At 46.7% G+C, this 26,544-nt stretch overlaps 1 protein-coding gene across 2 annotated transcripts in view; it reads right to left on the bottom strand.

Moving 5' to 3' along the window:
- Positions 1-26,544, bottom strand: part of PAK6 (p21 (RAC1) activated kinase 6) — a 197,473-nt gene that overhangs the window by 22,002 nt on the left and 148,927 nt on the right. For both annotated transcript variants that reach the window (XM_075843781.1, XM_075843780.1), the window contains exons 6-8: positions 20,194-20,320; positions 11,913-12,038; positions 10,720-10,854 (exon numbers count right to left, since the gene is read on the bottom strand). In XM_075843781.1, the coding sequence (XP_075699896.1) occupies positions 10,720-10,854; positions 11,913-12,038; positions 20,194-20,320 (388 nt within the window). The remainder of the gene's footprint in view (positions 1-10,719; positions 10,855-11,912; positions 12,039-20,193; positions 20,321-26,544) is intronic.

Raw genomic sequence — 26,544 nt, forward strand, 5'->3', positions numbered from 1 at the left:
GGCAAATCCTTTACACCTCCCCTTGTAGATACTGCCACACAGCCTCCCTTGTAGATAGTGCCACACAGCCCCCTGTATTGCCACACCATCACTTGTAGATCGTGGCAGTCCCCCCTGTAGATACTGCCGCACAGCCACTTTTGTAGATCGTGCTGCACAGCCCCCTTGTAGATAATGCCGCACAGCCCTCCTGTATATACTGCCACACAGCCCCCCCCCTTGTAGATTGTGCCACACAGCCCTCCCGTAGATAGTGCCAAACAGCCCTCCCGTAGTGTCACACCTCCCCCTTGTAGATACTGCCACACAGCACCCCCTAGAGGAAAGTGCCACACAACGGGATACTAGATTTTTCTGCTCCTCTCTAAGTGTTTTGTGACCTGCACAACCATTGGGGCTCCCTTTAGAAGGGGAATCCCGAGCCAGAGGGTTTCCGACGCTCTGGCTGGGGATTTCTCTCCTGGAGGAGCCCTTGACGTCACTGTCCATATATGGACAGGCGCGTCAGGGGCTCCCTCTAGCAGCGGATCTGACTGTTGCCGACAATCTGGCTGGAGATTCCTCTCCGGGAGGAGCCCCTGGCGTCACTGTTCATATATGGACAGGGTCGTCAGAGGCTCCCTCTGGAAGAGGTACAGTACCAGGCTCAGTACATAAATACAGCACCAGAACCAAGCTCAGTACATAAATACAGTTCCAGAACCAAGGACAGTACATAAATACAACACCAGCACAAATACAGCTCAATTAAGTGCAACCCCTGCCATTTAGGTTTGTACGGCGTAAATCTACTTCGTCCAGCAAGGCCCAAACAGCGATAAGGATATGCTGGGAGATGTGGTTTCACAAAAAAAGAAATCATACCACCCATCATCTCACTTCAGATCATACAGTGACTACCGTACGGATTAGAGGCAGAATGAACATTTACATTAAGTAAATTCTAGTTGTTATTTTTCTCTTTTATTTTCCATCCGATAGAGACCTCTATGATGACTTCTCCCGACCACAGCCCATTCCTGCAGTTTTCTGCTCAGATGTCTTCAGCTTCTCACTTTTCTGCACCTATAAACAAAGATAAAGCTCTCATGGTGCCAGACACAACAGCCCTAAATATAATAGCACCATACACTGTCACACACACACACACACACACACACACACACACACACACACACACACACACACACAGTGCTCCCTGTAGATCGGGGCCCACATGTAGCCCGCCCTGTAGATCGGGGCCCACATGTAGCCCGCCCTGTAGATCGGGGCCCACATGTAGCCCGCCCTGTAGATCGGGGCCCACATGTAGCCCGCCCTGTAGATCGGGGCCCACATGTAGCCCGCCCTGTAGATCGGGGCCCACATGTAGCCCGCCCTGTAGACCGGGGCCCACATGTAGCCCGCCCTGTAGACCGGGGCCCACATGTAGCCCGCCCTGTAGATCGGGGCCCACATGTAGCCCGCCCTGTAGATCGGGGCCCACATGTAGCCCGCCCTGTAGATCGGGGCCCACATGTAGCCCGCCCTGTAGATCGGGGCCCACATGTAGCCCGCCCTGTAGATCGGGGCCCACATGTAGCCCGCCCTGTAGATCGGGGCCCACATGTAGCCCGCCCTGTAGATCGGGGCCCACATGTAGCCCGCCCTGTAGATCGGGGCCCACATGTAGCCCGCCCTGTAGATAGGGGCCCACATGTAGCCCACCCTGTAGATAGGGGCCCACATGTAGCCCGCCCTGTAGATAGGGGCCCACATGTAGCCCGCCCTGTAGATAGGGGCCCACATGTAGCCCGCCCTGTAGATAGGGGCCCACATGTAGCCCACCCTGTAGATAGGGGCCCACATGTAGCCCACCCTGTAGATAGGGGCCCACATGTAGCCCACCCTGTAGATAGGGGCCCACATGTAGCCCACCCTGTAGATAGGGGCCCACATGTAGCCCACCCTGTAGATAGGGGCCCACATGTAGCCCACCCTGTAGATAGGGGCCCACATGTAGCCCACCCTGTAGATAGGGGCCCACATGTAGCCCACCCTGTAGATAGGGGCCCACATGTAGCCCACCCTGTAGATAGGGGCCCACATGTAGCCCACCCTGTAGATAGGGGCCCACATGTAGCCCACCCTGTAGATAGTGCCCCACATGTAGCCCTCCTGTATATAGTGCCCCACATATAGCTCCCCCTGTAGATAGTGCTCCACATATAGCCCATCCCCGTATATAGTGCCCCACATATAGCCCCCCCTGTAAATAGAGCCCCCCCCTGTAGATCTTGGCATTCACATTTTTATTATTAAAAAACAAATAATTACATACTCACCTTAATCCCGTTCCCGTGCCATCCGGTGGCAATGCAGACCTGCTCTCTTCTGAGCAGGTCTGCTGTGGTTGAACAAAGCAAGCAGCACGATAATGTCATCGCACCACTTGCGTCGTTGAAAGGCATGGATTGCCATTCCGTTGAGGGGTTAACCCAACGGAAACCTCCGAATGAATCCCTCAAGGGAAGGGCAAAGTTGATGTGAACATGCCCTAACCAACATGCTTGGTTTCTATGAGGAGGTAATTACAAATATGGATGTTGGTAATGAGGCTGATGTGATATATCCGGATTTTACCAAAGCATTAGATACTATACCCAACTACACCCTTGAACTGAAGCTACAAATGCAGGGACTAGGGAACGATGTATGCATGTGTAAGAAATTGCATAAGGGCTGAAAAACCAAGTAGATCGTAAACACTCAAAATGGCCTAAAGTCAGCTGTAGGGTACCACAAGGATAAGTGTTTGGTACAAATCTTTTTATTAATGACGTAGTTAATCAGATTAAAAGTAAAGTGGCAGTGTTTGCTGAAGAAACTAAACGTAAAAAGCTTGATTGTTAAATACTAGAGAAAGAACTCTATAAGCTGGCAGCATGGGTGAAAACATGGCCGATAAAAATTTATGTTGATAAATGTAAAGTAACGCACCTAGGCCACAGCAATAGTATTACTACATATACATTAAAGAGGCGCTGTCACCAGATTTTGCAACCCCTATCTCCTATTGCAGCAGATCGGCGCTGCAATGTAGATAAGAGTAACGTTTTTTTTTTATTTTTAAAACAAGCATTTTTGGCCAAGTTATGACCATTTTTATATTTATGTAAATGAGGCTTTCTAAAGTACAACTGGGCGTGTTTAAAGTTATGTACAAGTGGGCGTGTATCGTGTTCGTTACATCTGGGTGTTTTTACTTCTTTTACTAGCTGGGCATTGTGACTAGAAGTATCATCCACTTCTCTTCAAAACGCCCAGCTTCTGGCAGTGCACAGACACAGCGGGTGCTCGAGAGATCACGTTGTGACGTCACTCACTTCCTGCCCCAGGTCCTGCATCGTGTCGGACGAGCGAGGACACATCGGCACCAGAGGCTACATTCAGGGGCATAACTAGGAAAGACTGGGCCCCATAGCAAACTTTTGACTGGGGCCCCCCTCCCCTGGGTGTCACTTGTAGATAGTGCTTTTTTTACAGCCCCCCCCCCTGTAGATAACGCCATACAGCCCCCCCTGTAGGGAACGCCATACAGCCCCCCCTCTGTAGATAGTGCCATACATCCCCCTGTAGAGAACGCCATACAGCCCCCCTGTAGATAACGCCATACAGCCCCCCTGCAGAGAACGCCATACAGCCCCCCCTGTAGAGAAAGCCATACAGTCCCCCCCCTGTAGAGAACGCCATACAGTCCCCCCTCTGTAGATAGTGCCATACATCCCCCTGTAGAGAACGCCATACAGCCCCCCTGTAGATAACGCCATACAGCCCCCCTGCAGAGAACGCCATACAGCCCCCCCTGTAGAGAAAGCCATACAGTCCCCCCCCTGTAGAGAACGCCATACAGTCCCCCCCCTGTAGAGAACGCCATACAGTCCCCCCCCTGTAGAGAACGCCATACAGTCCCCCCCCTGTAGAGAACGCCATACAGTCCCCCCCCCTGTAGAGAACGCCATACAACCCCCCCCCGGGGGGCATAACTAGGAAAGACTGGGCCCCATAGCAAACTTTTGACTGGGGCCCCCCCTCCCCTGGGTGTCACACAACCCCCCCCCCCTTGTAGATAGTGCCTTTTTTACAGCCCCCCCTGTAGAGAACACCATACAGCCCCCCCTGTAGAGAACGCCATACAGCCCCCCCCCTGTAGAGAACGCCATACAGCCCCCCCTGTAGAGAACGCCATACATCCCCCTGTAGAGAACGCCATACAGCCGCCCTGTAGAGAACGCCATACAGCCCCCCTGCAGAGAACGCCATACAGCCCCCCTGCAGAGAACGCCATACAGCCCCCCTGCAGAGAACGCCATACAGCCCCCCCTGTAGAGAACGCCATACAGCCCCCCCCCCTGTAGAGAACGCCATACAGCCCCCCCCTGTAGAGAACGCCATACAGCCCCCCCCTGTAGAGAACGCCATACAGCCCCCCCCCTGTAGAGAACGCCATACAGCCCCCCCCTGTAGAGAACGCCATACAGCCCCCCCCTGTAGAGAACGCCATACAGCCCCCCCCTGTAGAGAACGCCATACAGCCCCCCCCTGTAGAGAACGCCATACAGCCCCCCCCCCCCCCTGTAGAGAACGCCATACAGCCCCCCCCCCCTGTAGAGAACGCCATACAGCCCCCCCTGCAGAGAACGCCATACAGCCCCCCCCTGTAGGGAACGCCATACAGCGTCCCCCCTCCCAAAAAAATGCGACCTACAGTGTGTCCTACAAAATACATGTATCCCCTCTCCACAGGATCTCCACAGGATAGGGGATACATGAGTGATCGCTGGCAGCGATAGGGAGAACGGGGGACTGAAAGTCCCCTGAACTTCTCCATGACAAACCTCTGACTTCCGGCGTCTGCGCAGCTCAATAAAAATTAAAAGGAGCGCTGGTCACGCATGCGCACAAGCACGACCGGCGCTCCATTCATTTCTACGGAGCTGCCGACACAGACCCCGGAAGTCCGAGGTTTGTGATGGAGAACTTCAGGGGACTTTCAGTCCCCCGTTCTCCCTATCAATGCCAGCGATCACACATGTATCCCCTGTCCTGCAGATATCCTGTGGAGAGGGGATACATGTCTTTTGCTCTATTTTGCGCCTTCAGGACCAGACACCGTTTAGCCATTTTTAGCACGTGTTAGTTAAATGGCTATAACTTTTTTATTTGTTGGGCTAACGACGTGATTTTTGCGACGTTTTTTCCTTAGACAATGCAGGTTTCATTTTTTATCGTTTTTATACACACCTTTTTTGCAATTTTAGAATTTTTATTCATAAAGTTTGAAAATAATAGTAAAAAAATAAGATTTTTTTTTTGGTAATAACATAGTTTTACCCTGAAATAGACCTTTTATTTGTGATAGCCATTGTTTACCGTAAATTTTTATATATTACATGTCTATATTAGGGTAATTGGGTCAGCGCTAGCGTTACAACAATGATTGGCGGGGGGGGAACATTTTTTTTTTGGGGTGGGTATTTTATGTGTATTTATTATTTACATTTTTTTTGCACTTTACTTTACTATTGTTTTTTTATTACTATGGTCTGTCCCTCAAAGGTCAAAGAAGACCTTTGGGGAACTTTATATATTTTTTTTCTTTTAAACCATGTTTTTCCACTGTAACTGGAGCTGCACAGCAGCCCCAGTTACAGGGGAAATCAGCCCTCTCATAGTGACAATTGTCACTAATAGGGGTGTGCTGGGTCTCGTAAGACCCAGCAGCAGTCTGCCACTAACGGCACCCGGCGATCATGTGACCAGTCATATGATCACCGGGAGGAATAGAGACAGTGCCGATATGATCACCGGGAGGAATAGAGACAGCGCCGCTGCTGCTGTCTCTATTCCTGTACACAGCACGCATTCAGCGCTGTGTACAAGTGATCAGAGAAGACAGAAGCAGCTAAAGCTGCTTCTATCCTCTCCTCAGGGTCCCCGGCAGTCACTGACAGCCGGAGACCCGACATTCAGCTGCCCGATCGCGCGGGCAGCAAGTTAAAACCCGAGCCGTAGAAAGTCTATGGCTCGGGTTTTAAGGACCCTGACCGCTGGCCGTAAAAATGCAGCCAGCGGTCGGGAACCAGTTAATGGCAGAGCGGGGAGATACCTCCCTGCTCTGCCGTAGTTTTCAGTGGCGTCCCGCTGTAGCAGCCATAGCGGCTGCTAGCGGAGCCTCCGGCCATGGTGGGGGCCCGTGCCGGCAGGCGACACGGGCCCCCTCATGCCGCGGGCCCCGTAGCAGCCGCTACTGCTGCTACGGCGGTAGTAGTTACACCACTGGCTACATTTGATTCTGCAGCAGCATCGGCGTTTGCAGGTAAGTAGCTACATCGACTTACCTGCAAACGCTGATGCTGCTGCAGAATCAACTGTAGCCTCTGGTGCCGATGTGTCCTCGCTCGTCCGACACGATGCAGAACCTGGGGCAGGAAGTGAGTGACGTCACAGCGTGATCTCTCGAGAACACGCTGTGTCTGTGCACTGCCAGAAGCTGGGCGTTTTGAAGAGAAGTGGATGATACTTCTAGTCACAACGCCCAGCTAGTAAAAGAAGTAAAAACGCCCAGATGTAACGTACACGATACACGCCCACTTGTACATAACTTTAAACACGTCCAGTTGTACTTTAGAAAGCCTCATTTACATAAATATAAAAATGGTCATAACTTGGCCAAAAATGCTCGTTTAAAAAAAAAACAAAAACGTTAATCTTATCTACATTGCAGCGCCGATCTGCTGCGATAGGGGTTGCAAAATCTGGTGACAGAGCCTCTTTAAATGGAATACAACTGGGCATAACAGAACAAGAGAAGGACCTGGGTATTCTGGTTTCAAGTAAGCGAATCAGAAGTACTCAACATCAAGCAGTAGCTGCAAAAGCAAATAAGATTTTAGGGTGTATAAAAAAAAAAAAAAAGGAGATAAATACCCATGATCCCCAGGGAACATTGCCCCTGCATATACCATTTGTAAAACCACATCTCGAATATGGAATTCCGTTTTAGGCTGCAGGTGTTGCTATGTACCATGGCAACATCTGCCATATTTTTATCCATGCTGCCAGCTTATTGAGGTCTTTCTATAATAGTTAACAATCAAGCTGTTTAAGTATCCTACTAAGTTTTGTTTCATAAAACAGATGTAGGAGAGCTAGAGTGGGTTCAAAGGTGAGTCACTAGATTGTTAAAATTAGATAAGAGGTCTAACAAAGAAAATAAAAAAATAAAAAATCGGGCTTGTCCAGCTTGGAAAAAAGAAGCCTTAGAAGACAAGTGTGCAACTCGGATATATGTCTTATTTTGTTGTGTATTCATGCATCCCTCCATAGATTCTAGTCTGAGGTATCTGTGATAATGCGTACTGCATGGGTGCATCTCGAACGTGAAAAAGATCAGTTTTTCACGCCCGAGGTTGCACACGCTTGTGTGAGTGCAGGTTATTAACATGTCTGGCACATGTTTTATTCATTTCAGGAACTATATAAAAAGGACCAGGGCACATTCTTTGTGGAGCAAAGGCGTTTTAGACTTCAATATAGGAAAGGGTTCACAATCAATGGCTTCACACTTTCCACAGTCTCACAAGTCCGCTTCTTTGGAATAATTTTCCATTCTGCCCCGCCTTAAGACCACATATCCAAGCCTTTACCACCTCCTGATGCCTCCAGATCAAAAGTAGTTATTGAATTTGCTCTCAAGTCAACCAAAATGCTTGTACATTCATCATATCCCACCTAGATTGGTGCAATATCCTTCCCTATGGCCATCCTTCTAAAAAAAATTTGCACTGTTCCAAGGTTGGCTTTCTCAACTCTGCAGAAGTGAGGAGCCAAAGATATCTCTGCAGGAAATTCTGCAGTCATCAGGCGTTCCTCTGTTATTTCTCCTGGAAATGTTTTAACAAGGACTGGCCTACACTGAGACTTTTTGTGATGCAACTAACCGATTTTAACTATAGAACTACAATACTTAAAATCCATAGGTGATGCATAAGAAAAGTATACATGTAATCCAGGCCTAATTGAAAACTGAGTCTTATCATTCCTCTTTCAATAGGGTGTGTCCTTACACAGTCTGATACGGTCAGCATTAATTGGACACTGTCAGGGTAAGGGTATGTGCACACGCTAGCTTCCTTTAACGTCTGAAAAGACAGACTGTTTTCAGGAGAAAACAGCTGCGTCGTTTCAGACGTAAAAGCTCCTCCTCGCATTATGCGAGGCGTCTTTGACGGCCAATCATTTGAGCTGTCCTTCATTGAATTCAATGAAGAACGGCTCAAATTACGTTTCAAAGAAGTGTCCTGCATTTCTTTGATGAGGCAGTCATTTTACGCGTCGTCGTTTCACAGCTGTCAAACGACGACGCGTAAATGACAGATCGTCGGCACAGTACGTCGGCAAACCCATTCAAATGAATGGGTAGATGTTTGCCGACGTATTGGAGCCGTATTTCCAGGCGTAAATCGAGGCATAATACGCCTCGTTTACGCCTGAAAATAGGTCGTGTGAACCCAGCCTCAGGGTAAGGCCACACAGAGTGGCACTGACACGTTCGCAACGCGGCTAACAAACGCGCCGGCACCATGTTCGGTGCGGCTGTCAAACAGCCTCTTAGTGGCCGCATGTTAACGCAGGTAAACCGTCCCTTTATCTGCAAAATCCTATTCATTCTCTATGGCAGCGCCGGAAAAAGCCGAACACTGTACTCGTCTATCTCCGGCGCTCGCATAGAGAATGAATGGAGCGGCAGTACGCATGTCACCGGAATAGCTCTTTACGAGGTATTTGTCAGCCGCTCCTACATTGTGCCAGCGCGGTCATTGTCCGCGTTGCGACCATGTCATGGTCGCTCCGTGTGGCCGTACCCTCATAGTGTAGAGATACAGACCTTTAACAAGGGAAATAGTAACACCCGGTTATCAATTTATTCATACATTTCTCGGAGGAATAACAGAGGAACGTCTCAATGCAGAGTGCTAAGAGAAGATGCCTTAGAATAATTTCCAGGGGGATATACAAATATTTAGTAAAACAGACATATCAGGAGAGGTGACGCGTCCTCTTTAATGGCTATTTAATCTGCCTGGGACTGTATTATCTTATATTGTACGTAGCGTGATACTACTCTGCAGGGCGCCGGTGTAGAAATGGTATCTGACCACTATATGGTCTACAGCGTGATAATGCTCTGCAGAGCACTGTCTAGAATGGATATCTGACCAGTAGAGAGATGTGTATGTATCTATCCACACACACACACACACACACATATATATATATATATATAAGGGAGGGGGATCGCTGGTCGGCATATAACGTGTAGTAAGCGGAAAGGGGGATTTCCACATAAAATATATAGTAGTGGTGAGCGGGGTTTCTATCCTGCATGTAATGTATACTAAGGGGAGGGGGATCTCTAGTCTGCATATAATAAATAGTAAGGAAGAGAGGGTCCAGCCTGCATATAATGTATAGTAAGGGAGGCGGGGTGTCTCTAGTCTACATATAACATATAGCAAGGTGAGGGGGTCTCTAGTCTGCATGTAATATATAGTAAGGGGGGGGGGGGGTTTGTTGTCACAGGATCAGTGACCAATAGTTCTCAGTTCATGGTCCCTGTGTTGCTAACAGCTTATTCATGTATCTGGGATTACACATGTGTGTGCGATCCCAACATGAGAACATAAAAGACAATGGCTAGAAGTAAAGGACGGCTGGATATAAAGCCCAGTTACCTTTGCTGCCTTTATACGGCAGGCAGTGTTATGTAAGCAGGTTAAGTATGGGCCGCTGCTTATGGACCAGTGCTGTCTGCTTGCCCCCACGCTAAAATTTGCCAGCCAGCCCCGGTTTAAAGGGGTTTTCCAATGATAGCCATTTTTGGCACATTGATTTGATAATTGACTGGTCGGAAGAGTTTCCCTGTTCCCAATGGGAAAGTGGGTGCACATGGTCATTCGCTATAAATGTCTATGAAAGATATTAAAACTGTTGAGTGCGCACCATCAGTCTTTTTCATACCACTCATAGATTATAATACAAAGTAAATGCCCATGTGAGATCACTTCTCTGCCATGATAAGGGAACAGCGTTTAGACATTTAGAACATCAAATATATATGCCATACATGTCTTTTCTATGAGAAAATACCTTCAGGCCAGCTGCAGATCTGTTAGCTCTTCCGACATGTCTATCAGTAAATACTTGTATTACTCATACAACAATAATACTCGGTTATTCCTTCTGGAAATGTATAAATTAACAACTTGGTGTAAAACTCAGATTGACAATTTATTTATAAATTTCCAGGAGGAATAACAGAGCAATGGCACAATTCAAAGTTCTAAAAAAAGATGCTACAGCATTGTTATATTATGGGTAATACAAGTATTTACTAAAATACAAGTACATGTATTTACTAAAATAGACATGTCAGGAGAGCTGTCAGGTCCTTTTTAAAGGGTTAAAAGAAAGAAATATTTTCAATATTTTCTTTGATAGCCGGAGGCCCAGATGACAGCTTCCTGTTCGCCAATGTAAGGTCATCATTGCGTTATTGTTGGCATTGCCAGATCACAATGAGCAATATAAAATATATTTCACAAACCTGACACGAAATCCAGGAAATTACTGACTGGTATATGTAAAACATAGGCTTACATTGTGGTTGTTACTCACTTTGTGAGAGTTCCTTATTTTCGGAGGAGGACTGTCTCGTAACCTTTTCATGGCCTGCACAGGAGAGTCACTGAAGTATGGAGGTTCACCATCCACCATTTCAATCACCATAATCCCCAAAGACCAGATATCCACCTAAGTGATAATAAAGATTGACAAGATAAAGTAACTACAAGTTCTAAGCTGGTGATTTATTTTTCTTTCCTGCATCAACATAATACAATTCCCTAACCTCTGCAGGGGGAAATGCATTACATTGTGACCCCACTCCGTTATCCAGAGCTCTATATGCCCAATAGTGACAGGAGTTGTCCTGATAAGGCAATGCCTTCAATAACATTATAGTACAAAATCCAAAACATTTTTGCGTATTGTGTAACTCAATAAAAATATTTGTATTATTTAGTCAAATAGTGTAGTTGTAGCGAAAGATTTTATAATGCATTTGATTGTCTACTATCAATAGAAGAATCAAAAAAACAACATCAATTCTTATAATTGTGTATCTTAGCTGAAAATATATTTCTTTGAAGCATAGTTAGCTTATTCCTAAAAGTCACCTGAAAAGTTTTCATATGTGTGTACATGAGGTAAAACAGTATTTCTGGTCATTATAGAACTTGTAGCCTTCACTTTTAGCAGTTTTTCCTATTGCAGGCTCTCTCTAATTCTCAATTTTCTCTGAGCTAGTGGGAGGAGCCTAACTGCTATAATGTCTCGCATACATTGCACACATAGTGAAGAGAACATCTTGCTCTCCTATCTCTATCAAATATATAGAAGCAGCAGCAGGAGATTATACAGCAGTAATGAGCAGTGTAGCTGTGAATCCAGCACTGGAGTGAAATAGACACAGACGTGCAGCAGCTTCTTGCAAATGTTCTGTCTGTCACTCTGCTCCTGCTCCCTCCTCCCCTTTCCTTAGACTTCAACGGGCAGCTGTAACCTGATCCCTCAGTGAGCCGATAATCCTTCTAGTCTTAAAAAGACAGATATAGCAGTTAAGTCATGTGGAGTAAAAAGAGTTAGGAGGGAAGGGGAGGGGATAGAGTATGAGAAGTGGAGAAAAAGTAATTTTTCTCTAATAAGATATATTACAAAGTATTTTATATTTCACTTGTGCAGTACTATTGATTTATGCCTAGCTTGTTGAAAAGTTAGTGACCGTTTAAAGAACGTAATTCGTAGTTTACCTCAGTGCCATATGCCGACCTTAAAATGACCTCTGGTGCCATCCAGTATGGAGTACCCACTAATGATTTCCTCTTTGGAACATCTTTGCTAATTTGAGCACAAAACCCAAAGTCGGAAAGCTTCACCTGCAAAATTAAAAAGGCCCACACATGTATACTATTAAAAAGGAATACAAATAAAAGTTGTCCACAAAATGGTAATTATATTACGGTTGTCTAATTTTAGAGGGCTTGGCAGGAGTTAAGAGTTTGTATCATATAATGAAACATAGTACACTACACGGAAGTATATAGTAGCACCTCAGCAGACGCATCAGATTCCCAGCCAGCCATATACCATACTCTGCTCCCCACGGTTCAAGGAAACTCCTACATTTTAATATCAAAATAACACTAAAAATTCAATTAGAGCACTGTGCACGCTTTGGGATATGACTGACTAAGTACTGTCCTGGCCAAAAGTTGAGAGACTAAAATTCCTTGCCATGAAAATTAACTCTCTCAAAAACTCAATTTCCACTATATTTCAACCCGGACGCAAAACGACCTGCTAAAATAATTAGAGTGTCGCTAGCTCATGAGAAAATGTGTTAATGGGGACAAGGCAGCTGATATCCCTCTATCATGCTGATTGAACTAGAAGAGCAGACTGGTTGCTTTAAAAAGGGTATGGTGCTTGAAATCATTTTCTTCTTCTGTTAACAATAGTTACCTCCGAGGAAACACATGCAGTCATCATTGCTTTGCATCAAAAGGGCTTTACAGGCAAGGACATTGCTACTTGTAAGATTTCCCCTAAATCAACCATTTATCGGCTCATCAAGAACTTCAAGGAGAGAGGTTCAATTGCTGCGAAGAAGGCATCATGGCACCCAATAAAGTCCAGCAAGTGCCAGGACCTTCTCCTAAAGAGGATTCAGCTACGGGATCGCTTCAACACCAGTGCAGAGCTTGCCCAGGAATGGCAGCAGGCAGGTGTAAGTGCATCTTCGAGCACAGTTAGGCGAAGGCTTTTGGAGGCTGGCCTGGTGTCTAGAAAGGCAGCAAAGAAGTCACTTCTCTCCAAGAAAAACATCAAGGACAGACTGACATTCTGCAGGATGCACAAGGATTGGACTGCAGACGACTGGGGTAAAGTTATTTTCTCTGATTAAGCCCCCTTCAGACTGTTTGGGACATCTGGAATAATGATTGTCCAGAGAAGAAAGGGTGAGCGCTACCATGAGTCCTGTGTCATGCCAACAGTAAAGCATCCGGAGACCATGGGGGCTGCTTTTCATCCAAGAGAGTGGGCTCACACACAATTTTGCCTAAGAAAACTTCCATGAATAAAGAATGGTATCTAAACATCCTCCAAAAGCAACTTCTCCAAACTGTCCAGGAGCAATTTGGTGCTGAACGAAGCTTTTTCCATCATGATGTAGCACCATGTCACAAGGCAAAAGTGATAACTAAGCGGCTCGGTGAACATAACATTGAAAGTTTGGCTCCATGGCCAGGAAACTCCCAAGATCTCAATCCCATTTAGAACCTGTGGTCAATCTGCAAAAAGCGGGTGGACAAACAAACACAGAAATTGTGATAAACTCCAAGCACTGGTTAGGCAAGAATGTGTTGCCATCAGTCAGGATTTGGCCCAGAAGCGGTTATTCAGTATGCCAGGGCGAATTGCAGAAGTCTTGAAAAAGAAGGGTCAACACTGTATATATTGAGTCTTTGCATAAACTTGATGTATTGGTCAATAAAAGTTTAAAAACTTATGAAATGCTTGTAATTGTTCTTCAGTATATCATAGAAACATGTGACTAAAAGATCTAAAAATGCTGGAGCAGCAGATTTTGTGAAAACCAAAATTTGTGTCCGTCTCAAACCTTTTGACCATGACTGTAGGGCATTCACCATTAGGGCTAGAATACGTCGCACGGACCTATGTTAGTCAATGGGCCCGTTCAGACTGTCCGTGATTTTCACGCAGCGTATGTCCTCTGCGTAAAACTCACGACATGTCCTATATTTGCCCGTTTTTTGCGCATCACGCACCCATTTAAGTCAATGGATGCGTGAAAACCACGCACGGCCCACGGACGCACTTCCGTGTGCCGCGCGTGATGCGCGCTACAGTAGTCAAAACTATGAATGAAAACAGAAAAGCACCACGTGCTTTTCTGTTTACAAACATAAAAACAGAGTGTCATAATGATGGCCGCTGCGCGAAAATCACGCAGCCACGCATACGCAGCTGACACACGGAGCTTTTATGGACCTTTTGCGCGCGCAAAACACACACGCTCGTGTGAATCCGGCTTTAATAAGGACACAAATGGCCATGAAAGACCTGTTTCCGCTACAGGTGTTGGTCGTGGAATGCACCCGATCTAAGTCGTAGGACCTGAAACATGACGGTAGAGAGCAGGCACAGCCTTATTAGAAAATATATTTGGGGATCTTGCAAAAATGCACCAGAAAACATGTCCAGAGTGGGGCTCACAATCTAAATTCCTTAGTTTGTTTTTGGAGTCTGGAAGGAAACCGTAGTGCCGGGAGGAAATCATAGTACACAAACACAGGAAGAACATTTAGGCCTCATGCACACGACCGTAGCCATGTGCACGGCCATGATTTTCGGGTCGGCCGGCCACGGAGTGACAACCGCGAGCAGCCCGCAAATCACGGGCCGTGCACATGGCCGCGGCCATTATTCTCAATGAGCCCGGACCACAGAACACGGCCGTAATAAGACATGATCGTTCTTTCTGCGGTGTGGGCTCCTGGGTCATGCACGTACCGTGAAAATCACGGTCGTGTGCATGGCCCCATTGGAATGAATGGGGCCGCAATTCTGCCATGGATTTTCGGAGGAATTGCGGCCGCAAAAGCACGTTCATCTGCATGAGGCCAAAATCTCCATATAAACCCAGGACCCCAGTCCTGCAAGGCTACAGTGCTAACCACTGAGCCACCTCTGCTTGCTTGAAAAACTGGCAGCACTACAGGTAGTACCAATGTGCATTTTGGATGCAGTTGATGATATAGAAGAAAAGAACCAGTATGAGAATAAACCCTAATATCCATGTTACAATTCCACTCCTATTCTCACAGGGCAAAGTCATTATGTTACCCCATTTACTCATCTATGTATAACCTCGAAGAGAAGTTTTACTCAGCTCTAACTGTGACTCTACACCAACAAATGTGCCAAGACACGAATGAATTACAAACCTACGAAGACGACTTACACCCTATAATATCATATACATATTGCCAGGGGAAAGAAGGTATATTGACTAAAGACAATGAAGGAAACCAGTCAAGATGAGACATCTATTTCTTCACAAGTTAAAATCTGCGATCTAAGGGACCTTGAATGTGGCACGATCATGGTGTGCAGGTTCCATTATCAGCAAACTTACAGCTGCATTGATAATGTTCAGAAAGTAATAAAACATCCATGCAGTGCAATTTTTTGGTTAATTGTTGAGAGGTAAATTAGTGGAAATACAGTAAGGCAGACTATAGTGTCGCAAGTAGATAAATTTAACACAGTTGTGCCAAATGTCATCTCAGCGTGCAAAGTTTGTCTGTGGTTCGACAGAGATCTGCTAAAAGGCCGGATGGCAGGGGCACCTCACGCCCAGTGGCGTTGCTAGCACCAGGAGGGGCGGTGCTAGTGACAGCCACATTCGATTATATCTGCCAAGTTAGGTCTGCAGCCTATAAGACGCTTGGAAGAATTCCTTCGCAGGCCGGCGCAAGCTTCTTGCCCGGGGGCCGTGAAGCACTCAGTCTGTCGCGTGAAAGGGACTACGCAAGTACAATTTTTTTTTGGTGGGCTGTGTGGCACTATATACACAAGGGAAAAGGGGAGCTTTGTGGCACTATATAAAAGGGAGGGGGCTGTGTAGCACTATCTACTAGGTGGGTTCTGTATGACACTATATACAAAGGGAGGGTGGCTGTGTAGCACTATCTACTAGGTGGATTCTGTATGACACTATATACAAGGGGGGCTGTGTGGGGCGCTAGCTACAGGGGGCTGTGTGGTGTGCTAGCTACAGGGGGCTGTGTGGTGTGCTAGCTACAGGGGGCTGTGTGGGGCGCTAACTACAGGGGGCTCACTATTACCATCCGGGGCACTGTTGATTACGAGTTTGTTTAGAGGATGGGGTATAGGTGTGGAGGATGCTGAAAAAGCAAGACACTAACACGTCTGTGTATCAAACTCTGCAGAGACAAGTCGTGACTGGAATACGTTGTCACATTGTTCTGGGCCGGATGGAAAAAAAAAGTGAAAGTGAATGACACTAATCAGAGAAAATATCACCTGTGAGTCAATGGATATAAACTTGCTATAATCACTTATATGGTCTGCAGAGCTCATGTGTATAACTGGCATCTACCACTATATGATCACTATGTGGTGGTAATATTGGTCTTTGTATAGTGGCTTTTATTCAGCAACTGTATGGGGGTATTATTCAGTCACTGTATGGGAGTATTATTCAGTCACTATGTGGTTATGGTGTGGTGGTATTATTCAGTTACTATGAGGTTATGGTGAGGCGTTCCTATTTGAGTAACAGTATTGAGGGTATTATTCAGTCACTATGTGGTTATGGTGTGGTGGTATTTTTCAGTAACAGTATGGGGGTATTATTCAGTAACAATATGGGGGTATTATTCAGTCACTATGTCGCAACGCATCGCAACACTGGATGGCAGGACCTCTGCTGCACCCGGAGCCGAAGAGGAGGGCAAGTATAACATTACTGTCGACTGGGGCCCTGTATCTAAGCCTACCTTGTGGCAGGCTTAGATACAGGGTCCAGCAGACAATATCACACATGGGCCCTGTATCTAAACCTACCACGTGTTACTAATGTTTTTTTTTGTCAGAATTGTGAGAAACCAGACATGGACCGCACATCCACAATATATACGTTGACCTGAGCCGCTAGGCATAATTTATAAACATGAACATGATGTTCTTTGTTAACCTTTTGATCAAACTGTATAAACCCACTTGCCACTTCAAGGTGACCTCTTTCAAAGTGGATCCCTATTCTATTGGTTGCAGCACCTCATGGTGGTCACTGCCTCCGCAGCACCGCTCCTACAGAGGGAGCAACTCAGAGGCCTCAAAGCACCCATGCTATCAGGCTGTGCCAACCTCCTTGGCTCTGGGCCAAGTGCAGCACTGCAGCAACAGGTACCACCCCACAGCACGTGAACAGATAGAATAAGCTCACCATACCATGCGCTCCCAGTGGCCAACTGAGAGCACAAGCAAGAGCAGAAACACTTATGAGGTCAATCCTAAATTAAAATCAGCTGGGTTAAATGTGTGGAGTGCTAGAGCCAAGTGAAAAAAAAAAAAGGAGATTAGACTATATAATATTAGTATTGTGTTTGTGCTTTTTTTACAGCTTCCGTTGCTGGACTATGTCGGATTCAAGGACTACTTCGATGACGGCTTTTTTATTTTAAATAAAATAGGGTTGTGTGTTGTTTTTTTTTTTATTTCAATAAAAAATTCTACGTCTTTGTATTTTTTTTCAAAACTTTATTACTACTGCCTTCGTAATGGCCGCTGGCTGATTTACAGCGTCCATTACTAAGGTGGGTATTAGTGTTAGCCGGTGCAGAGGCCAGCACTAGGCTCCATTATTACCCCGATACCCACCGCCACCAGGGCTACCGGGAAGACCCAGGTGCGATCCAGTATCCGACCATCTGCAGTGATGGTCGGCTACTGGGGTGAACGCTGGCTGGTATTAGGCTGGGAAAGCCCAAACACAGTGGGCCTTCCCACACTGGTAATGCTAGCCTGCTGCGGCTAGGTTGTGTCTGGCTTGTTATGAAAAATTAGGGGAACCCCACGTCATTTAAAAAAAATAAAAAAATTATTGGAAAAAAAATATCTGGCCTCCCATTTTTCATAACCAGACAGATACAACATAGCAGCAGCAGGCTAGCATTAACAGGGTGGGATGGGCTAAGGTTTCTGGCCTGTCCCAGTCTAATAATACCAGCCGCCCCAGTAGCCAACCTTCACTACAGATGGTTGGGTACTAGATTATACCCAGCTCTTCCCAGTACCCCTGGTGGCGGTGGGTACTGGGGTAATAATGGGGGTTAGTGCTAGCCTTTTTACTGGCTAATATTAAGCCCTGCTTTAGTAATGGATGCGGTCAGTCAGCGGCCTTTACTAAGGCGGTAGTAGTAACGTTTTAATAGAAATCCAAAAAGATTTTTTTTTAAAATAAAATAGAAAAAATAACACAAGAATTTTAATGAGTATAAAAAAGTGCAGCCATTAAAGTAATCCTCGAATGCAAAGAAGTCCAACAACTGAACCTGTAAAAAAAACACAAACACATAAAAAAAGCAAAGCAGTGATTATTCTTACCTTTCCAGGGTCCAGCACTGGAGCCGCAATGTCAGCGAGCTGGGCCATATATCTAATCCCATCATGTGTGATAAAGTCTGTGGGAGCCACTCTATCTAATCCTATACATAGCTATAAGGTCGTAGTGCTATAAATTTGCTGTCTCATATACATACCTCCCAACTTTCAATTATCACAAAGAGGGACAACCGATGCGATGCGTGCATCGCGGCAAATGTTTCTCTTTTATGCCACACCTCTAATCCCACCCAATCCCCGCCCATACATACCCGGTTCAGCCCACACAGTATCATGCTCTCATAGTGCCTCCCACACAGTATAATGCTGCCATCATACAGGATAATGCCCCCATAGCTGCCACCACACAATATACTGCCCCACAGATGCCCCCATAGAGTATAATGCCCACACAGATGCCCCCATACAGATAATGCCCACACAGATTCTCCCATGCAGTATAATGCCCAAACAAATTCCCCCATACAGCATAAATGCCCCATAGCCACCCCATGCAACATAATGCCCCCATAGCTGCCCCCATGCAGCATAATGCCCCCATAGCTGCCACTTACAGTATAATGCCACATACAGTATAATGCCTAACAGATGCCTCCATACAGTATAATGCCCCGATAGCTGCCCCATACAGTAGAATGACCCATTGCTGCCCCAAACAGTATAATGCCTCCTAGCTGCCCCTATACAGTATAATGCCCCCTTAGCTGCCCCTAGTGCCAGTGCCCTTGTAGATAGTGACACAGTGCCGATATAGATAGGACCACAGTGTCCCCTGTAGATAGTGGCCCCATATAGTGCCACAGTGTCCATGTAAATAGTGCCACACCCCCCTTGAAGATAGTGCCACGCCCCGTTGATAGCGCCATTGTAGCCAGAGCATAGGCCGGGGATTTCGCTCCTAGAGGGAAGCCCTGATGTCACTGTCCATATATGGACAGTGACGTCAGTGGCTTCTCCTTGACTGGAATCCCTGTTGCCGACTCTGGCTGGGGATTCCGCTCCAGGAGGAGCCCCTGATGTCAAAGTCCATATATGGACAGTGACCTCAGGCATTTCCTCTAGGAGTGGAATCCCCGGCCAGATTATCGGCAACGGGGATTCCGCTCAAGGAGTAGCCACTGACATCACTTTCCATATATGGACAGTGATGTTAAAGGCTTCCCTAGCACATCGCTTAAAGTAGCGCTGTGCCCAGGGAGTCCTCAGCGAGCGGAGGAGCGCCATCGCCTCTGAACTAATTCTGAAGCAGGGAACTGACGGTTGGGAGGAGACCTATATAATATATTTATTTATTTTATTATATTGATACATACACGCACACATTTTTTCAGGGACACAAATATTTCCCCTGACATTTTAAAACCTTAGTGACGCCCCTGGCTGCTAGTACTGTATTGTTGGGTCACTAGGCCATCGACCATGAGAAGTTGCCCCAAGAAGCACTTTTGCATCGGGGCCCAGGAGCCTTTAGCTACGCCTCTGGTGTGATAAAGGCAGATGTAATAAAAACAAAAAGCAACTCCAATAAAATTAGTTGATTTTACATCATATTTCTGGAAGTGTAAAAATTTGTTGCAACAGCATAGGTTCATTTACCAGAGGTCTATTCAATCACTCGTTGGATGTGCTAAATAATCTGAGTATGCCACCCTGAATCATCATCTATTCAGTATTGCCTTCACTGTAACTTCATAACTCAAACTAAATATAAATCGAATGAGACTGCATATAATAATGTAATTTTGTATTATTCTTTAATGACGTCATGTTACTTGCCATAATCTATCACACTTTTCAATTATACGAATCTTACGTTATAATATGACAATACAGCTGATGAGGGCTACAGTCACTCACCCGACCATCTAGCGTGAGAAGTATAGAGTCACTCTTGATGTCTCTGTGGATCACGCCTTGGGAGTGCAGGTACACTAGCGCTTGCAGCACAGACTTACAAACAGTAGCAATCTGCTCCTCATTCAGTCTGCAACAGAGAACAAATAAAGACTGAATCTGGTGAAGACATGGAATGGTAGCAACCTCTCCAAAAAATAAAGTTCTAAGGACTAATAATAGACCCTGTAGAGCGATATTAGGAACTTTTCTATGTTTAAACAATTCTAAATCAGAGTATTTCTAGTATTTTGCAAAAAATTAAATCTAAGTACAGGGCTTTAAAGGACAGAATACGGACAGTCGGCTTACTTCTGACCCCCGCCATGCCTTATAGGGGTTGTCCGAGATAAAATGACTGTGTTAATGCTTGTAATTTATTAATGTAAATACATTTGTAATATACTTACATTTTCCAAATTGGCCCCGTTTCCAGATGCTGCAGTGGGGTACTTGATGGGTGACGTCACTCTTTGGCCGCTGTGTTGATCTTCAATCCTCTTCCATGTATACGACACATCACGTGTGACGTGCCGTGTCTGGGCTGTTCTGTTGTACCGCCCGTAACGTGCATGCGCGGTTCCTGCGGTTTTCGAGAACAGCAGGGACCGCGCATGCGCATTACAGGCTGTACAGCAGAACAGCCCATACACGGCACGTTGCAAGTGACGTGTCGTATACTCGGAAAAGAATTGAAGATCAACACAGCGGACAGAGAGTGACGTCACCCATCAAGTACCCCATGGCAGGATCTGGAAACTAGGCAACTTTCGAAAATGTAAGTATATTACAAATGTATTTACATTAATAAATTACAAGCATTAACACAGTCATTTTATCTCGGACAACCCCTTTAATATTTAGTTACAATAAAAGTTACGTATTACACACATCAGAAAGTATTCATTAGGTACCTGGGAAACAAGGGCTAATCTATCTGCCTCTGGCAATTTGGTGTATTTGTTCCTAATTTTTGCCCAACAGCTACCTGGGACCATTATTTGTTTAACTATGGGGACAAGCGCTCGTTACCATGATCGCTCGCCCCCATACATTTAGATAATTTTGGCAGCACATCACTCTGTTTACAGGGAGAAGTGCTGCCGACAACGATAATATTTTCGTCATTTAAAACTATACAATCAGCCGATGGGCAAGCGTTTGCTCGTTCATCGGCTGATCGTTGCCTTGTTTACACAATTGGCCGGTGTAAAAGCACCCCTAGTCTCTCCCCTTTTTACTCTGATAGAGACCCTGCCCACCAACTGTCTCCGTCCTGCCCCTCCATAGAGCCACTGTTTGGGTCTCACCACTGCCCCCCTCCCGTCACTTATCTGCCGCCACTCCCCCCCAACCCCCGGTAATGCCCTAGACGTCTTGACTGTATGAGTCCCAGAAATTTCTGACGGTGGCCCTGATTAAATAGAGGTTCAGATTCACCTCTATATCATGCTTACAGTGATGGGATCTGCCTGTAAGACAAATAACTACATCTAGCAAAGCTCTCAGCACTCAAAGAACCTAAGTATACAAGTCGTACGCAGCGGACTACATGGAATTCCCGTTTATTATGTGCAATAATATGCTTTGCTGTAAATGTAACAGAACTACAGGGGGAAACCAGATTATCAATGCTGCCTCAGTTCCACAAGCAACGGTCTGAAGGGGCCTTCCATTCGGCTAGGGCAACACTACACCAATCACTCTGCTGCACCAAAGGAAGCAGTGGCAGCAGGAAATGTGGGCAAAACAACAAAGGTGCATAACCAGTTAGTGACCGCCCATTAGTGTTTTTACGGTGCACACGAACGGGCTTCATTCCGATGAAGTAGCCTTTTTAGGCCGCTGCATCAGTATAAGTAAACAAAGCAGGGAGCAGTTAAAACTCCCTGATGTCCGCTGCTTCCGGTAGCTGGAGGCTGGGAGCAAACCTGCACAAACGGGCAAGATAGATATCCATATCGATCCCACTCATTTAACCCCTCAGATGTGATGCTCAATAGCGAGCGCCGCATCTGAGGGGTTTTGGAGGGAGGGAGCTCCCTCTCACACCCCACCGACACCTTGCTATACGATCGTAGGGTGCCGGTGTCTTCTATGGCAGCCGGGGGCCTATTAAAGGCCCCCCAGGCCTGCCTCTAGTTAATTCCTGCTAGGTCATGCCAGAGGCATGGCCTAGCAGATGCCTGTCCATTTTACATGGACAGGCAGTAATACACTGAAATACAGAAGTATTGCAGTGTATTATAAAAGCAATCGGATGATGGCATAGTGAAGACCCCTAGTGGGACTAATAAAAAAAGATTTAAAAAAAAAAGTCTAAGAAAAAAAAAAATGTAAAACCCACGTTTTCCCCTTACAAAATAGTTTATTATGAAAAAAATAAAAAAAAGTTGCACATATTTAGTATCAGAAAAGGTACAATGCACACAAGAAGTAGTTATCCAAAGATAGATTTTTAATATTAGTAATTATGCCAGTATAAGCGCGACGTTTCAGTCATGTCTCTGACCCTCATCAGGCACTGTAATATCCTGCGTAATGGCGCTTAGTGTATGGCGGCTTGCCGCATGTGGAGGCAAGCCGCCATACACTTTACATACCTCCCAACCGTTTGAACCCGTTTCTCCGGCGGGACAGTCCCGGTTTCTCACCGCTGTCCCGCCCGGTCTTCAAAATGTCCCGCTGGGCGCTGCAGCAGCAATCAGAAGAAGGCAGAAGTCTTGCGGCGGTGTTCTCACTGGGATTGATGCCGGCCCGGGAGTGGACCAGTCCAGTCACCTGACCTCACCGGTCAGATGACTGGACTGGTCCACTCCCGGGCTGGCATCGACACCAGTGAGAACGCCGCTTCAAGACTCCTGCCTTCTTCTATCAGTGAGTGAAAGCAGAGTGCATGTGAGGAGGAGGAGGGTCTTTTTTTGCTCCCTGTAGGAGTCGGAATCCCCAATCCTCGGCCGAGGATTGGGGATTCCGCTACAGGAGAAGTGAGCGACTACACTGTCCATATATTGACATAGCGACGTCACTCACTTCTGAAACGGAATCCCCGACCCTATGGCCGGGGATTACGCTACAGGAGAAGTGAGCGACTACACTGTCCATATATGGATACAGTGACGTCACTCACTTCTGAAGGGGAATCCCCGATCCTGTGGCCGGGAATTCCTCTCCAGGAGAAGTCAGTGACTACACTGTCCATATATGGACATTGAAGTCAGTGACTTCTCCTGGAAGGGGGGGGGGATGGGTGCAAATTACAGGGGGCTGGGTGGCATTACCTGCCGGGGGCTGGGTGGCATTACCTGCCGGGGGCTGGGTGGCATTACCTGCCGAGGGCTGGGTGGCATTACCTGCCGAGGGCTGGGTGGCATTACCTACCAGGGGGGCTGGGTGGCATTACCTACCAGGGGGGCTGGGTAGCATTACCTACCAGGGGGGCTGGGTAGCATTACCTACCAGGGGAGCTGGGTGGCATTACCTACCAGGGGAAGTGTGTGGCAACAAATTGAAATGAAATTCATCCTATTTTAAAACGTGTGTGGCGCCATCTACAGCGGGGCTGTGTGTGGCGCCATCTACAGCGGGGCTGTGTGTGGCGCCATCTACAGCGGGGCTGTGTGTGGCGCCATCTACAGCGGGGCTGTGTGTGGCGCCATCTACAGCGGGGCTGTGTGTGGCGCCATCTACAGCGGGGCTGTGTGTGGCGCCATCTACAGCGGGGCTGTGTGTGGCGCCATCTACAGCGGGGCTGTGTGTGGCGCCATCTACAGCGGGGCTGTGTGTGGCGCCATCTACAGCGGGGCTGTGTGTGGCGCCATCTACAGCGGGGCTGTGTGTGGCGCCATCTACAGCGGGGCTGTGTGTGGCGCCATCTACAGCGGGGCTGTGTGTGGCGCCATCTACAGCGGGGCTGTGTGTGGCGCCATCTACAGCGGGGCTGTGTGTGGCGCCATCTACAGCGGGGCTGTGTGTGGCGCCATCTACAGCGGGGCTGTGTGTGGCGCCATCTACAGCGGGGCTGTGTGTGGCGCCATCTACAGCGGGGCTGTGTGTGGCGCTATCTACAGCGGGGCTGTGTGTGGCGCTATCTACAGCGGGGCTGTGTGTGGCGCTATCTACAGCGGGGCTGTGTGTGGCGCTATCTACAGCGGGGCTGTGTGTGGCGCTATCTACAGCGGGGCTGTGTGTGGCGCTATCTACAGGGGGGCTGTGTGTGGCGCTACCTACAGGGGGGCTGTGTGTGGCGCTACCTACAGGGGGGCTGTGTGTGGCGCTACCTACAGGGGGGCTGTGTGTGGCGCTACCTACAGGGGGGCTGTGTGTGGAGCTATCTACAGGGGGGCTGTGTGTGGAGCTATCTACAGGGGGGGCTGTATCTGGCGCTATGTAAAGGGGGGCTGTGTGTGGAGCTATCTACAGGGGGGCTCTGGTGGATGGTTTTTCCATTGAGCGTTAGCAGAGTTACACAGCTGGGAAAAAAAAAATCCCCATCATGTAATTCTGCTACCGGTCAATTGAAAAGTCATCCACCACACGGTCTCCCTCTTGACTTTCATTGTTTTCAGCCTTTAGGTTTGTCCTGCTGCTGCTGCCGTGATGAGCAAATGTTATACCAAAGATAGGAAAAGTAACATAAAGACGACATAACCGGATCTATAATATCTGTGATATCCAGACAGTCTAGAGATCCGCAGTGAGAATGTGCGCGTGTTATTTGCAGAAGGATCTGGCCGCGATTTGATGTGTTGATGCGGGATATTGGGCGTGGTTAGGGGCGTGGCTTAAAATGTCCCTCTTTTCCGAATTCAAAAGTTGGGAGGTATGCACTATACTTTTTGGATAATGACTTCTGGTGTGCATTGTACCTCTTCTTATACTACACTGGTTGGGCCCCCACGCATGCACCCATATGAAGACCTAGTGCGGTCTGAACACCTTCAAATACATATTTGGTATCGCCACATCCGTAACGACCCAAAACAATAAAGCTATAACCTTTTGTAACCCGCTCGGCGAACAAATAAAATAAACAATGCAAGAATTGCTGTTTTTTCGGTGCATCCTGACAAAAAATTTGATAAAAAGTGATCAAAAAGTCGCATGTACCAATAAAAACTACAAAGTTGCCCCGCAAAAAAAAAAGCCCTCATACAGCTGCATCAGCGGAAAATTAAAAGTTACGGCTCTTCAAATATAGAGACCCAAAAACAAATAATTTTGAGGAAAAAAAAACAAAACTTTTTTACTGTATAAAAGTAGTAAAACATAAGAAAACAAAATTAATTTGGTATCTTTGCAATTGTAACAACCTGCTGAATAAAGTTATTGTGTTATTTATACCACACGGTAAACTACGTAATTTTAGGAAGCAAAAAACTATTGCCAATATTGCTGTTTTTTTTCTATCCCCCCCAAAAAAAGTTAAACAAATTATATGTACCCCAAAACGGTGCTATTAAAAAATACAACTTGTCTTGCAAAAAACAAGTCCTTATACAGATATGTCGACACAAAATAAAAAAAAGTTATAGCTCTTTGAATGAGACGAAGGCAAAACTTAAAAAGTAGCTTGGCCAATGAAGGCCTAAAATAGGCTGGTCATTAAGAGGTTAAAAGGCAGGGTGACGTGGACTTGCTACTGCGCAGGGGAGTTTGCGAGTCAAGGGGGATAATAAAAGCACTCAACTGTTAAAATCACTGCCTTATGGTCCTCTCTATCCTCTAACCTTCTTCGATAAGTGTACGACAAAAAGAGAAAGCAGAATGATCAGCCCATCATGCTCAGCTACCGGTCACTCGCAGCAGGGACCATTTGGGGCCTAGAGAGGGGAGTAATCTATTGCATAACATGTATGAATAAGCCCCTTCACTACCTTAGGCTACTAGGGATATTAACCCCCGAACGATAATCAACCCCCTAAGCCATCCGATAAATTTATTCACCATTAACTCCAAAAGCTACCTCAGACCACCAGCATTTAGTATTAACCTTTTCAGCCCCCCTCAGCTGACAGGAAACACAATGTAGTAACCCCTTATTTTTTTTGTAGTTTTAGACATTGATGTCAAAGCATTCAAGACGCAAAAGGACCCTAAAAAAAAAAATTAACAGCATATGTGCTCTTCCCTGCTTGGCCTAAAAATTCTATGGGCAGCCCTGACCAGCGGTCAAACAATTTGGCCAACTAAGATCTGTTTTTTCAGTTTCAGATTTATGTGAGCTCTGGGCTTTCCACCCAGGGCCGGCCTAAGGTGTGTGCAACCTGTGCGAGGGCACAGGGCGCTGCACCCTCCCTACAGGTAGGGGGCGCC

The sequence above is a fragment of the Rhinoderma darwinii genome, chromosome 12 (assembly GCF_050947455.1).
Source record: "Rhinoderma darwinii isolate aRhiDar2 chromosome 12, aRhiDar2.hap1, whole genome shotgun sequence".
Taxonomy (NCBI): Eukaryota; Metazoa; Chordata; class Amphibia; order Anura; family Rhinodermatidae; genus Rhinoderma; species Rhinoderma darwinii.